Source organism: Rhineura floridana, chromosome 10 (genome assembly GCF_030035675.1).
Source record: "Rhineura floridana isolate rRhiFlo1 chromosome 10, rRhiFlo1.hap2, whole genome shotgun sequence".
NCBI classification, from domain to species: domain Eukaryota; kingdom Metazoa; phylum Chordata; class Lepidosauria; order Squamata; family Rhineuridae; genus Rhineura; species Rhineura floridana.
In genome coordinates this window covers 29810075-29825592 of record NC_084489.1, presented here as the reverse complement: position 1 = coordinate 29825592, position 15518 = coordinate 29810075, and the positions used below count along the sequence as shown (strand labels likewise).

General features: G+C 42.4%; 1 protein-coding gene across 5 annotated transcripts in view; it reads left to right on the top strand.

Moving 5' to 3' along the window:
- Positions 1 to 15518, top strand: part of OXSM (3-oxoacyl-ACP synthase, mitochondrial) — a 209368-nt gene that overhangs the window by 20058 nt on the left and 173792 nt on the right. For 2 of the 5 annotated variants that reach the window (XM_061587889.1, XM_061587888.1), the window contains one exon: positions 266 to 5609. The exons of 2 other annotated variants lie outside the window; for them this stretch is intronic. In XM_061587889.1, coding sequence (XP_061443873.1) covers positions 266 to 668 — 403 coding nt within the window. In that variant the 3' untranslated portion in view covers positions 669 to 5609. Of the gene's footprint in view, positions 1 to 265; positions 5610 to 6289; positions 6438 to 15518 lie in introns of those variants that run through there. One more of the 5 variants, XM_061587891.1, reaches the window with a different exon arrangement.

The following is a 15518-nucleotide window of genomic DNA, read 5'->3' as shown; positions in this document are numbered from 1 at the left end:
AATCACTGGTTCATAATGCTAAACTGAGATTCTTTAAAAGTGAATGTAAACTTAACAGAAATTTTCCTCCCAGCCACACTGGAGAAAAAGAGGAGGGAGTGCATGAGCTTGATGCTTGTTGGGGCTCATGGAGACTCTTTCATGTAGTGCTAAACCATGGTTTAGTATTACGTGTAAATCAGGCCTAGTGTTTGGGCATAAGTAAGCCTCATAAGTGAAATGATCATGAATCTCTTTCTTTTACCTCCCTCCCTCTCCATCCAAGATGCATGTCTGCTGCAATGAAAGTTTCTGGAATTTGCCCTGAAGATGTAACATATATCAATGCTCATGCCACCTCCACTCCGCTAGGAGATGCTGCAGAGAACCAGGCTATTAAAGGACTCTTCAAAGAACACGCATATTCTCTTGCAGTATCCTCAACAAAGGGAGCAACAGGTCATCTCTTGGGTGCTGCAGGAGCTATTGAGGCAGCTTTTACTGCTTTGAGTTGTTACCATGGAATTTTACCGCCTACTCTAAATCTGGATCAGACAGAGGCACCTTTTGACCTCAACTACGTTCCAATAGTACCCCAAGAATGGCAAAGTGAAAAACGGCGTATTGCTCTCAGTAATTCTTTTGGCTTTGGTGGAACTAATGCAACACTGTGTTTTGCTAATGTGTAGCGTTACAGCCCATGTATGCAAATACTCAAAAAAGGTGACCTGTTAATGTCCTGAAAAATGTGTAGCAATGGAAACCTCTATCTGTTCATTCATTCCTATTTTCACTTTTAGGCCTTGAAAAGTTTATACTCAAATTAATAGCATTGTGTATTTCTAATGTTTAGGCTAAGGGCATCTTACCATAAATATGTAATAGTTTTTGTTCATATTTATAAGCAGGAGGAAATCATAATTAATGACAGCTTCCTGCCCCAGGAAATGGGGCCATTTTCATTTGTCATATGGGAAGAACAATTGGTATTTTAATATATAATGCTAAACCATAATTTGGAATTATTTTGACCACAGACTTCCCTCCTGTCACGAGCTGAGATTTCTTCCTTCTGATCCTTGTTTGTGGCAAACCATAGTTTATAGGTCAAAGAGGCAAACTATGGTTTGCACTTGCCTGCAAACTAGGATCACAAACCAGGATCAAACCCTGATTTTGGACAAAACAACAAACTATGATTTGCTGTAAGCAAAGGTCAAATGGAAGGGATCTGGGAAGAGGGAGAAGATGAGCCCAAGGCATGTCAGCACTTATTCATATAAATGCCAAACCATATTTTGCTGTTACTATTGCTATTTTTGTTGTTATTATTAAGTTAAGAAGCATCCAAAGTTTCCTAGATACTGCAAAACCTTTTTTAAAAAGACAGGCTCTGCCTGTGGGCTTACAATCTAATGGACACAACACAAGATGGAAAAAAGGATAGGGAGGGAAGTCGAAATCAAGCAAACTCAGGCAACAGTTCTTAAAATTACATAGTTATAATTATGATGACCCGCTTGAAGGGAGACGGTTGTGGGAGGTGAGGAGTCAAATGACAATTGGTCTTTCAGCCAAGTTAATGGAGTGGGCCATCCTGCCCATCACCCTCTCAGTTGCAGCCAGGTGGAACAGTTCCTAACAGATGACAGCTTAGGGAGAGGAGGAGCCAAAAGGCAGCAAGATTCTTAGATGGCCATGGCCATGTCTGAAGTAGGATACACACAACAGCTAATATGAAAGCAACTTCATTGTAGACAATTTGATCTTATGTAAAGTGGTCCTGATTTTGGTAAAATAATGAGTTCTTGGGAGTGTTTTGCTTTCAGCTTACTGTAACTCAGGATGCAAAATCCCCAGAGGGTGGATCCTCTCTATTAATTTGATCAAAATCAAATCAAACAAAATTATTCAGTCTGATCCACACTGTCTAAAGAGTGCAACAGATATTTCTGTAGATTAGATGAATACCTATATACATTGGAAAAGGATATCCCTGAGTTTCTTTAATCCAAGCAGTTGTTATGCCAAAATGTCCATGCATTTGAGCCTGTTACAAGGAGGCTAAACTGGGAAAGAGTTTAGGAAACTGGGAAATAATGCATCAGAGGCTTAAGTCCAGTCCTGTGCTTCAGCCGTTGACAGTTCTCAAAAGTCTATGTTCCTGGCTGCTAACTATTATTAGTAGGGTAGTTTGAATTAGGGCCCCTCCAGATGCCCTTTTTATTGTGCATTCATGATTATTTGTGCTCATGATGATATCAGAGCAGTTATACCTGAACCAGCTTTCAATACTGTTTGTGCCTGAAAAGTTCCAAGGCAGACTAACTGCTTCATTTCCAATGGGCTCGTGTCCTATTACTTCCTGCTGAAATCCTGCAACTTTTTATACCACAAACATTCGGGGTGGGGGTGGTTTGTCTTGCTTTCGTTGCTCTGTAATGTAAGAGTGCCCCTCCAGACAACAGTAATGTTGTATCATTGGGGAAGCATCGCAGAACAACAGAAAAAGCAGAATGATGTGTGGATATAAATAGAAATCCACCACTATTGCACCATTATCGAGACATTGTGCAGAATGCACCCACAAAAAACCACCACTCTGGAGGAGCCTTTAGTGAAGAGTTATGAGCCTTCTCTTCCAAAATGACCTCCTAGCAAGCCCAGCTTGCATTTCATTAGTTTCATGTCCCACTCATTTGCACTATATAAATGTGACCTGAGGAACACAGCTTATTCATGGTCATTCTTCACTCTTGTTTTCTTTCCCCTCTGTCCTCCAGTTCCTTCCACCAGCGTAAAACCTCTTAAAGGGACACATTGCTTTCCCATTCAAGCCCACGGTTGAGAGGGGTGCCACCATCAAAAGCCCTGGGTGGAATGACGGTTTCTCAAAGCAAGGACCCTTTGAACCACTAAAATCAGAACTTTCAAATGCTTCCATTTGCAATGCATTCAAGCAGAGAGCACGCCACCATCTATATAGTTTGACAGATGATTACATAGTGCAGTATAAAATGTATTCACTGCCCTCCTTTTGACAGCAAACGTAAAAAAACCAAGAAAGTTTGATCTTGAAAGTGTTACAGTAGGAGCAATCTCAGTGAAATTGAAAAATAATCTGTTTCAACTGTTTTGAGTAAAGTGTGTCTAAATGATATTTACCTACAAGCTATGTCTTTCACAGCATCAAAGAAATATATGTAGGTCAAATGTTTTATCCCAAAAAACCACCTTCACATTTGAAGCAGAATAATTTTGTATAGTGTATGTTGTTTGTTTACACCCTGCTCAAAAATATGGACAAACTAATATGTTAAATGTTAAGGGTTCTTCTTACACACATTTCCCCTTTTCTGCAGCCCTATTAATGTCTTACCTTTTAGTGTTCTGCAAACACATGAAGAGGTGGGGGAGCTGGGATGAGTACACAAGCTGTGTCTCCTCATTCTTTATTTCTCATGAAGGGCAACTGTGTAAAATAAAACGTGCACAGAGCCTTCATAACTACAGAAGTCTCCCCATTCCGCAAGATCACCTTCCATAAGTTGGAGGGTGATGGAAATTGGGGCGGCAGGTTCCTCCTGCCCCCCATACATTTACACAGAACAGTAAAAAGGTAATTATTGAATACAACTTGTTTATAAGTGAAATGTAGCACACTGGAATTTGCTTTCAAGTAATGCTTCAAGGGTGGTATGGGGGGCGGATTTGAAACTAATTTATTGCTCACAGAATCAAGCTATCCTGCCCAGAGTCGGAGAAACCAGACGGAGGCGAGGTTTGTTCTAATTCTCGTTTTATTAGTGTGATGGTTATATCCAAAGTGGTGTGCTTCATAAACCTGTTTACTCTAACTCACTACGTTCCCTAACTAGTCTACCTAAACAGTCTCTGCAGAGTGTGGGGAGAGCTGACAGCACTAGAGTCCAGGAGGGCACCTGCTTAAGTAGGGAAGGTCTTCACGCGTAAACGACGGCTCCGTCGGAGTTCCACCCTCTGAAAGTCCCTCTTCTCATGCCTTCTTGCACGTGGCGAGAGGGGGAGAGCCTCCGACTGCCCATCCGACAGCGGGGCTTCAGTAGGTGAAGGCTTGGCCTCAGGAGGCAGGAAGCAGGTTGGCGGGGAAGCGCTTGAAGTGCCAGGCGGGGATTCCGGCGCAGGTGGAGTTGGTGCATGAAGGGTTGCTTCCTAATGGCTCAGGTGGGGAACTCGCAGGCGGACTGGACCTGCCTCGATGGGGTTGCCAGCCAAAGAAGTCTGCGGGCTGACCAAGTCCCCCCCTCCTCCAATGTCCCCAGGGACATCTTCCTCATCCAGCTCCTCTCCTTGATCTAGCTCTCCATGCGCCTGGGGCACAACACAAACTCCTAAGATATTTTTTCTATTGAATGAGATGCATGAAAGTGTGGAAAGTACATTCAAAGTGCACCTTCTGTGTTCCAAAGTGACTTGAGAGGGGTTCCTGTGGAAGAGCAAGGACAACCACACACCAGTGCACGCAATGCATGAAGAATTTTTGTCTCATTCCAGAGGGTGGGCAGTGAACTTGCCCAAATCTGTGGGGGGTTCCTTCTGGTTTGGGGAAGGAGTCCCCTAATGCTTCGAGGTCTTTCTGGACATTTTTTGGTCTAGGTGGCAAGCATGTATCAATGGCATCATTAATATGTGACACTGCTAATGCTTAGTAGAGGCTTTTACAAAGGCTTTAGAACTCCCTCTTCCCTTCCACCCCTAAGCCCATGATGACTCCACACAAGAAATTTGGAAGATCTGGCCTGCAACAACACTGGAGGTTTACCTAATTTGATCTCTTGTTATGCTTTTTCAGACGTATAGCCTTCTGAATGTCCCATATGGCCGCCTGGTCTATAGAATAGACCAGAGGTAGTCAGCATGGTGGCCTCCAAATGTTGTTGAGACTGCAACTCCCATCTTCCCTAATCATTAGCCATGTTGGTTGGGATTGAGGGAAGTTGTAGTATGACAACACCTGAAGGGCACCAAGTTGGCTAACCCTGGAATAAACACACTGGGTGAATTCTGAATAATAGCCAAGATGGATGAGAAGAGCCATGAGGAGATGAGCAATAATCATCTCCCAAAATTCCTTTAAATGTGAAAAGTGCATATTCCAAAAGTTACAGGTCTTTATTATTATAGTCATTAGAAATTGGAAATTATGTCTAAGGTTGCAGTTTTAACCCTGCTTACCTGAGAGTAAGCCTATTGAATTCAATAGGACTTACTTCTGGAGAGACATGGTTTTTAAAAAGAAATTCTGGAATTGATTACTTGTGGAATTAACTTGATTTCTCATATTTATATGAGTCACTTAAATTACATAAGTGAACAACAAGCATATTCCTTTTGCTGCCTGCATACTAAACAGAGAGAAGGAGGACAACATATGCATGTTAGTTATAGAAGGATTTAGACTGTTTTAATACCTCAGCTTGTATAGAGCAAAGCAACCAACAAGAATGACTGAATAATAAGTCTGGAGTAAAGATCAAAGAAACTATGGGGAAATTAAATCACATCCTAACTAGAAGAGGGTGTCATTGGGCCCATGGAGAGGGGCACATCAAAGGACTCTGTCCATAGTTTCTGTAGCCTTTTGTCCCAAAAAGATGCAAAATAAAGCATTATTTGATAAACAAAGGAAGAGTTTATTGTCCCTTTTTGTTATATCACAAGAAATAATACACAAGCATCTCTTGATTAGATACTAGATCCCATGACTCTTCATGGAATGGAAAATCTACAGCCCCACTTGGGGGGGTGTCACTAGATAAGTGTAGTTCCTCTTCTTCAAGGGGGAATGATTTCACTGGGATAGGGTTCTAATTCTGCCTTTTCCTCATATGGGGTCCCAGACAGAAATATCTGAGAAGCTAGGTTGCTGCTACCACCGAACCCACTTTGCAGCAGGTTGCTGACTATTATTCTAATTGCTCATGGGAATTTGGGACTGTGTTGTCTGGGGAAGGATGTGTGCGATTGGAGGCCTGAGCTCAATAAATTAGGAGCTGCTGCATTTTGCCTTTCTTGTTGTCGTCAATTGGGGCTCACAGTTAAGTGTACTTCCCCATGGATCATGGGGCATTCAATGGGGCACTCTCCCAGGACAGCCCATCACAGTGTACGCTCATCAGGGAGCCAGAAGCAGTTGTAAAATGGAAGATGGTGCTGAAAGATAAAGTGCCAATAGTTCTTACAACTTCATGTTCTCATAGTAGTAGTTATTGTTGAAGAGACAAGCTGTGTTTTTATTTTAAATGCATCTCCTCTTATTCTATGGCAACAGAGATGCCTGTGACAAAAACAGCATGCAAAAGCCTGGCAACATGAGTGGTTTTATTCTGCACGTACATGCCCCTTCTGTTTATCTCGGCCAGAGCCCTGTTACAATGTCCACTGACACAGCTGAGGCTTTAGGGCAGAAAAACTCACATGTAAGTATGCTTCAGTTTGTTTGATTTTACTCACTGGATTTTCTTTGTTGATGTAAACAGAATTCTTCTAACCTTGGTACTTTTTTAAAAAATACACACTATAGTTTTGAGGAATAATGGTTACAATAGAGCCACAATAGAAAGATGATAAAATACACTGCATATCCACGAATGAACTTTCAATATGAAGACAATGGGTTGGATCCAAAGTGGAGTGTGGGAATTAGGGATCAGGAGAAATTTGATTCAGTTCACACTTAGCGGTGAATCTACCTAAACAATACACAAACCGAAATGTAGTCATCCTTTGAAATTTGCACTTCCAAATTCTCAAAATTGTACAGTGTCATTCTCCAAATAAGTAGTGTGTACAAAAATGCATATACTAGGTAGTGTGGATTAAATGCATATATTAGTGAAAATAACACACAAAAATGCATTATATTATAGAACATTACTTGCAAAAATGTGTACATCAAGAAAATAACACTTAAAAGGGGACATAAATGACACATTTGATAGGTGAAAGGGGAAGATATGTGCTGATGGACCGATGTGGGTATCACTCCACACTGCAGGCAGAGGCTGGCAGAGCCCAATGCATAAAAACCCTCGCCCAGCACAAAGGATTGTAGATCAAATATATTTCATTCCATAAATTTGTATTTTCAAATTCATATTGGTATTTTTTTTAGCCAAGAAGTGCACCATTGAAAGGAGAATTTATACCATGCCTTTCCATAAACCATTCAAGGTGAATCACACTAAAAACAAAATATGCCATCATTTTAATTATTTTAAATGAAAATGCATCCTGAATATTCAAGTCAAGTAACAATAGCTTACAAAAACTACTGCTAAATGAAAGTGGAAAGGTTTATTGCAGGGAAGGGGGGATGTCTTTGTGAATGAGGAATACTGTGCATTTGAATTATTTAACAGGAAAAGGGTCCTCATTGAATTCTGAAAATATCATTGCTGGTGCAGGAAACATAAAAGAAAGCAGTTACATAATTCAAGCCAAACTTAATAGTTTCAGGCAAGGCAATAGACATTATCCCAACTTTTTTCACAACAATGATTAATTATATATTTGGAGAAAACCTGCTTTCTACTAGTATATACAGCTGGTATAGCACAGTAGGGAGGAGAGCCTGGCTGGGAGTCCAGAGTCTGTGAGTTCAAATCCCTGCTCGTGTCTCCTGGGTGTCAACGGCCTGCTAAATATCACCCCCACAGAGAGTGGCTCAGGGGTTACGTGCCCTGCCACCTGTGCAGCCGTGGGCAAGCTGCATAGTCCCAAGGAGCCCAGTTGTCCCCCAGCTGGCAGTTGCGGACAAGGAAGGGGCTGGCTTGTGCAGCTGTGGCAAGCTGAGCAGGCCCTAGCCAGCTGGGGAGGCCTCAGAGGGAGGCAATGGTACACCCCCTCTGAATACCGCTCACCATGAAAACCCTATGCATAGGGTAGCCATAAGTCGGGATCGACTTGAAGGCAGTCCATTTTTCATTTCACTAGTAATCAGTGAACGATAAAGAAATCTGTCAGTATCCATTGCTTGGTATCTCATCTCCACTTGAGTAGGAGGCACAGCAACTTCACGACAGCTACAGTGCAGAGACCAGGATCCAGAGTCATGCATGGGCAGAAAGCTTTTCTGGTCAGTATTTTATTTTCCAACTTTAGCCCCCTTCATGCCATATTGAATCCCACTTAGAGGATTCCCAAGTGCAGGTGCAGTTTTGAAAGAGAGAGGGAGGGAGGAATTGCAATGAGAAGGACCCAGCATCTTTACACCCATTTGGACCCTGCCAATTCTGGTTTTTAGTTCTGTGATATGCTCTTGAAGCACCACCTTTCTGGACAAATATGTTTCTGGCACTTGACTGAAATAAAATAGTAACAAAGAGGTAACTGAGCAGAGACAAACAACAGCTGCTTACAAAATGATCTGAGGACACAATAAAAAAAAAGTAGCTGAAATGATGTACGTTTAATGCACATTTTATAAGTGCCTCAGAACTCTATAAATGTTGTGAACTCTGTTGGAGGGGGTGGACCGACGAGAATGAAGCAGAGGAGGAAGAGGACCTAGAGTGGGATTGTTGAGTCAGTGAGGGGCCAAGCAGGGACTCAGAAGGTGCCCCAGCTCTGCACTTTGACAACTCAACCCCAGCAGCTCTGGATACCCCTGTGGCGAGTCAACCTGACCAGCCGGTTGTTTCCCAGCATGACACTTCCCCTCTCCCTGCTCCCACATTGCCTGCAGGCAGCCCTCCTCCCTCTGAGGGGGAAGACAGGACGGTGACGGGGGCTCTGCCTTCGCCTTGCACCAGGAGGTGAATGTGGTGGGAAATTCAACAGGCACAGTTGAGGTCGAGTCTTCATCTGTGCCCACGCTCCCAACAGTGACAGTAAGCACACGCAAGTAGGGTGCCCACCCAGCCTTACTTAAGCTGAGTGTGTGTGTGTGTGGGAGTAGTAGCTGAGCCAATGTCTTAGCACAGCGAAGTTGTGCCTAGTTAGACCTAGACAGATGCTGAGTTCTGAGTAAGTCGTAGGTAGATTCACGAAGCGCACTGAACTGAAACACTCTCTTACTACAATAAAGGGGGGGGGAACACCTGAGTCTGAGTTCTTCGAGTTCAGACAGGACAATAAAGAGGATTTGGTGTTAAACAGCTGATCATTCAGAAATTTGGTATTGTCACTTTATTGATCTTTTGTTTTAGTAAAAAATCACTTGGATCTCAAAATGTAAGTCCGGGGGAGGTGGATTCTTAATTGTAAGGGATATTACCTACCTGTAGGCAGGGAAAATTTCCATTCTGTAGCTTTTCTTTTCAACACTGTAATTCTTTTTGGAACTATGTCCCAAGTTGAGTTGTGCTACAAAAGTTGAGAAGTGTGTCTTATTTTAAAGCAACATTTATAATAATTCAGATCCCTCCCTTGTTGCAGTCACAAATTAGCAAAATTAAATTGTCCTCCTCCCCTCTAATTTCAAGTTGAAGAGCAGGAAGGGGACACATTTTGGTGTTAACAAACTGACAGTGACTCAATGTGACCTTTGAATATGAAAGACTGTGGGTGGTTAATTGAGTTGTATTTACAAAAGAGAAAATAACCATGCTTATGTTTCTAATTTAACTGAATAAGACGTGTCATATTTATGGCTGCCTCTGAAGCAGGGCCATGATTGCCATAAAACAGCAGAATGTAAACAAAGCTTGGAAGATTACTTTTGAAAAGGAATAAATTACCACTACTGTTAGATGGCTCCCATAAGGAATAAATTAACATTACAATTACAATTGTTCTGAAAGGAATTGATTACTTTACCGTTACTCAAAAGTAATCACTACAATTACAGTTAAGTTGTTGTTATGTGCCTTCAAGTCGATTACGAACTTATGGCGACCCTATGAATCAGTGACCTCCAAAAGCATCTGTCGTGAACCGCTCTGTTCAGACCTTGTAAGTTCAGGTCTGTGGCTTCTTTTATAGAATCAATCCATCTCTTGTTTGGCCACAGTTAAGTTACTTTGGGGGAAAAACTAGAGTGCCAAAGTGCTGCCTTGGCTGCTGCACACCTAAGTAGCCTAACACATTTTAAAAATAAACACACACACACGCAGAGGTAGTAAAATATATATAGTTTTTATCCATAAGATAGCAGTGGTGGTCTCTCCGCTGGTGAGGGTGGTGGGGAGGGAGGCAGAGGCCACTACTCAGAGCTTTGCGCATGAAACCAATTGCAACCCTCACACACACGGCCAACAAGAGTCGTCTCACTCAACCACTTCCCAGACCCTGCCCTGCCCCCAGGTAAGGCACACCCACCCCAGCAAACATTTCCCCCTGGGGTGCAAAAAAGTTAAAACACTCCAAGTGCACACACACACAAACACACACAGGTGTCCCCCCCCCAGTAAATCTCAAAAGAGTAGGAAATATTGGATACAACTAGGGATGGAAAAATCTCCATTTCAGTTCTCTCAGTTTCTCATTTTCCAATCTTAAATTCAGTTCTCCAGATTTCTACAGCAGTTTGCATTTCCCTCCCAAAAAAATCCTAATGAAACTTTATCAGCATTTTAGTGCAAATTTGTCTTAATAAACACAGCTGAGTTGTGCAGCATACAGAGACAGAGGGGAGGGGTGCAGTGGTGATGAGGTTGGCATGGTGCAAGCATGCTGGCAAAGCTGATCTGGGGCTCCTGCTGGCTTGTTTGCACCACACCAACCTCACCATGCTCCTCTGCCTCTCTGTCCCAGAATGCTGCAGTGACTCAGCCAAACAGAATTAGGTGAGTGGTGCAGCCCCTCCATGGTGTCAACTGGTGTTGTGTGTGTGTGTGTGTGTGTGGCCATGCTGGTCTAGCTTTCTGATTCTATAATCACCAGCCAAATGCTATGGGAAGCCTGAAAGCAAGACCTGAGCAGAATACCAGCAGCTGGTATTCAGAGCCATACAGCCTCTTGTTAGCAAAGTCCCTTAAATAACACAGATGGAGTCCAGGGAGAAAAGTCCTGATAGCACTTTACTGAGCAAACTGAACAAAAACCAGAGCTTGGAAAATTTACTTTTTTGCTCCAAGAGGTCTTCTGTATCTTTAAAAGTTGTGCAGGGGGAAGGGAGAATTTCACCTTGTGGTTTTTCCCATTGCAGTGTTGCAAGAAAACCTGCACTTGGCTGCATTTTCTCTTCCCTTAAAGGTACAGAATCATTCTCAAGCCCTGAGGCTGGCAACCCTATTTGTGGGTCTGATGGTTCTGCATCCTCTTTGGAGCAGATTTTGCTCTGATTACCCATACTGTTGACCCTAATCTCAGTCTAATCCTAAAGCTGAGGTTCTGGACCCAGTCTTAATTTCCTTCTCTTCCTGAGCTTCAGAAGGCCACACCCTAGAAAGAACATGAGTTTTGTCCTATCTGCCTATCGTGAGTTCCTGTCTGATCATCCCAAACTTGTCTTAAATTTACTATGGTCATGGCCACAAATGGATATTTTAATCAGATACTGCTTGGTATCTGGATTTTATTAAATAAAAAAACCGAATTAGTCCCTCATGCAACATATCAATTCCCTGGCTTTATAATAGATATCTTGTTAACTGAGGGTCAGTCTTCTCATGTTTGGGTGACACTTAATTTTAAACATTTGATATTGAAAAGTCAAATTTTTAACAGACAAAATCAAAATGACCACATGATGGCACCCAAACCATAGCTGTTATGGTGGCTTGGTGTGGTGAAGGACTTTTTTTTTTTTTACTTCTTACAAAAATTTAAACATATTTCTTTTCTCTAACAGAAAAAATGATTATGAAACTAGTTAGAGGGCACAGGAGAGCTGAATGGAAGGAAATCTCAATTGGATACATGCATACATAACCATAGGCTTAGACAAGCATTAAATATCAATTTCTGGAAAGGGGCTTTAAAATTCTTCTGCTGACCTGCATAAGCAACGTATAATATGAAAGTTAAAAGAGTATTGCCAGAGCAGCATAATTCTGACATCAGGATCCACAGTGTTCAGAAACCACTAAGACAACATTTCAGTTTCCCAGGACACTAACTTAAAGGAACAAAGGAACTTCAGTGGAATAATCCAGCATGAAAGTTCTGGATATACACTAAGAAGTCCAATGCTATCATCTGTGGCTTGAGTCAAGATAATAGGTTGTTATCCCACTACAGGTGTCAAACTAACTTAACTAATGCCAGGATCTTTATCAATACCACTTTGGGAATGGTGACTGCAATTGTTTTACATCCAGCTGTAACATAATAATCACTGTCTGCATTTCTTGCATTTCATTTCCCTCTGAACTAACTGCTAACAGACCCATATACACATAGGTGCCAACTCAATTGCATGTCATGTCATTCCATGTAACTGATGAAGTGGACTCTGGCCCATGAAAGTTTATGCCTTAGTGACTGTGTTAGACTTCAAGGTGCCACATGATTCTTGTGCTGGAACAGACTCACATGGTTACCAATCTTGAAATGGCCAGAGATTAAGGCATTAAGGTTGCAATCCTAAAACTGAGGGAGGATGAAATCTAAAGGCAGTGCCATCACCTTATCCTATCTCCTACCAGGCTTGAACTAGCAGGGCAGAAATGAGGGCAGTGTTGTATTTCTCTTTCCTTTTCTGGGCAAATTCTCCATCCCCCCAAAACTTTTATTTTTCCCAATGGGAGGGGGAAAGGGAGAAAGAGAGATATTTAGGCATGCTCCTGAGTGTGTCTAATCTTTTTCCTCATTTGGGGGTATGCTGTACGACTGGGATGACTTTGTATCCTTCAGATCCAAGCCGCTTCTCAGCCTTCCCCCAGAATGCCCCTTTTGTCCCTATCAAACTGAGCTCCAACATCAGTTGGGCTAAAGCATCGTAGGATTTGGTGGCAGTGAGGAGACAGAATCTGACATCAAATCTTCCTCTCACTGGAGAGGGAGATCTGATACATCTTCTGGCTCTTTCCTCCTGAGATGCCTTCCCAATGGCCATAGGATTGTAGCCTTACATTATTGTAGGTTGATCAAGCCTTTTGAATTCAAATCCCAAGGTATCCAATTGTCTCCAAACTGCTAGGGTTCCTGTACCTAGGTTGTCCAACTTCTCTGTGATTTCACACACAATTTTTTTTTCCTGCATGCCAATTCCCTTTGTGATATTAGGGCAGATTAACCTATGCAACTGAGAAAGGATAACACTGAAACAGCATCATGAGGAAGGGTCATCGTTCAGCAGCAGAGCACATGCTTTGCACGAAGAAGGTCCCAGATTCAAGCTCTCATATTTCCAGATTGGGCTGGAAAGATTCAAGATTATCTCAAACCGTAGGGACTTACTATCAGTCAGGATAGAGTATAGCAGTTTTCTCCAATCTGATGCCCTCCAAATGTCTTGGACTACAACTCCCATCGATTCCAATCAGCACAGCCAATGGTCAAGGATGACAGGAATTGTAGCCCAATTCATATGGAGTGCACCAGGTTGAGGACAACTGAAGGAGACAATACTGAGCTAGATGGACCAGTTGTTTGACAGTATAAGGCAGTTTTTGCACTTCCTGAAGATGAACTGATAATGCAGAAATCAGTTAATCTTTTTGCAAGGAAATTGTCAGATCAGTATTGTTTTGTTTTGCCAATCATGTTCTTTTTCCTTTGCAATAAGTCAAGTATCCTCAGATTATTTAAAGTGGAAATACTGAGTATGCTGACTAATCTTTCAGTTCCATGAACTGCTGCACCAGCAAGTAAGTGACTGCTGTGGCATTGCTGTACCGTAGGGCCCCGCTTATATGGCAGGTTAGGGACCAGACCCCCGCCGTAAAGCGAAAATTGCGGTAAAGCGGAACATCGATCAGCTGTAGTGTGGGGAGCTCCCCCCACAACAGCTGATCAATGTTCCACTTTTTTCCGCCGCCTCCCTCGCTTGCCTGTTTGCCACCTGATCAATGAAGTGCTCGCAAGCCCTCCGCCACCTCCCTCGCTTGTCCCCCCCACCAATCACCCTCCCTCCTGCCCGTTCATTCGCTCACTTTTCTCCGCCGCCTCCCTCGCTTGTCCCTCACCCACCCACCCCACTTGCACCCCACTGTAATATAATACAGAACAGTACATACAGTACTGTAATCTTAGCCTTTGAACGTTTGGAAAATTGCCAGAACAGAGACGCTGAATGCACAAACACTGAATCAGACTGCACCGACAATACTGTATACAAAATGGCGTCCAAAGCTCAGAGCTTGGAAACGTTCCTTGCTTCAACTACAATTCCCATCAGCCCAACTGTGGGAGGAACGTTTTCAAGCTCTGATGATGCGCTCAGAGCATCGGGCCCCAACAATTGCGTCTTTGCGGTATGATGGAAAATCGCCGCAAAAACGAAACAAGCGCCGCAAATACGGGACAGGGTCATAATTCAAAACCGCCGCATATACAAAGCGCTGTAAAGTGAATTGCTGTAAAGCAGGGCCCTACTGTATCTTGATCTGCAGCACTGAACTGATGTTATGCGCTGACCACATTTGCTGGGACAAATTTTAGGGAGAAATGTGGAGAGGTCTGTCCATGAGACTAATTTATCTACTGGGTGGTCAAGATAAATATTCAACTGTGTAGACTGCATGTTTTGTATCTGCAGGAACGGGTAGATTCTTAAGACAGAATGCTGTGTCTTGTCAGGGAGGGTCAAAACTTTTAGTTTGTTTATGCTTTTATTCATTCAGGTTTGCATATTTTTATTCAGGTTGGCGTAAATTTATTTTACATTTATTTTATTTTATTGCATCATTCATTAAAATAGGGACAAAATTTTCAAAGGGGAATGTTGCTACCTGTGAAATTCAGAATGTTACGTTTATTTATATTGTATATAGTTTTGTTTGTTTGTTTGTTTGTTAAATTTATATCCTGCCCTTCCTCCCAGAAGGAGTCCAGAGTGGCTATTAGATCTGAGTAAGTTCTATTGATGTTATCTTGTGTTATTTTATTTGAAAACATAGTTCCTTGTGTTGAATTCTTGTTTTGCAATAGTCTGATGATTTGATACACATAAACAAATCTGAATCTTCTGTCCAGTAATGCCATACTAAAGTAGCAATATGTCAGAAATGCTGGACAATGAAACATGGCATCATCTCACAAAACGTGCCACAGGACTGAGCGCTCGGGAAATACATGGCTTGTGACACCCTTACATGGAATCCCAAAAGGATTTCAGTCACCTTGGAGGCAACATTGCGGCCACAGCCCTTTTAGCCTAATATTTGGGATTGCAGTTACCAGGTGGCCTGGGCAGAATAGACTTCTGTTTCTTCCTAAGTACAGTTGTGTGGGGAATCTTTGGCCCTCCAAATGTTGCTGAACTACAACTCTCATCATCCCTGACCATTGGCCATACTTGCTGGGGCTGGTGTGAGTTGTTGTCCAACAACATCTTGAAGGCCCAGGGTTCCCCAGCCCTGAGATGATTTGGTGCAATCATCAGTGCTTATCAATACAGCATCATAGGACTGGAGTATGAAAAAAAAAGCTCTCAAAGGAAGTATTTATGAAGT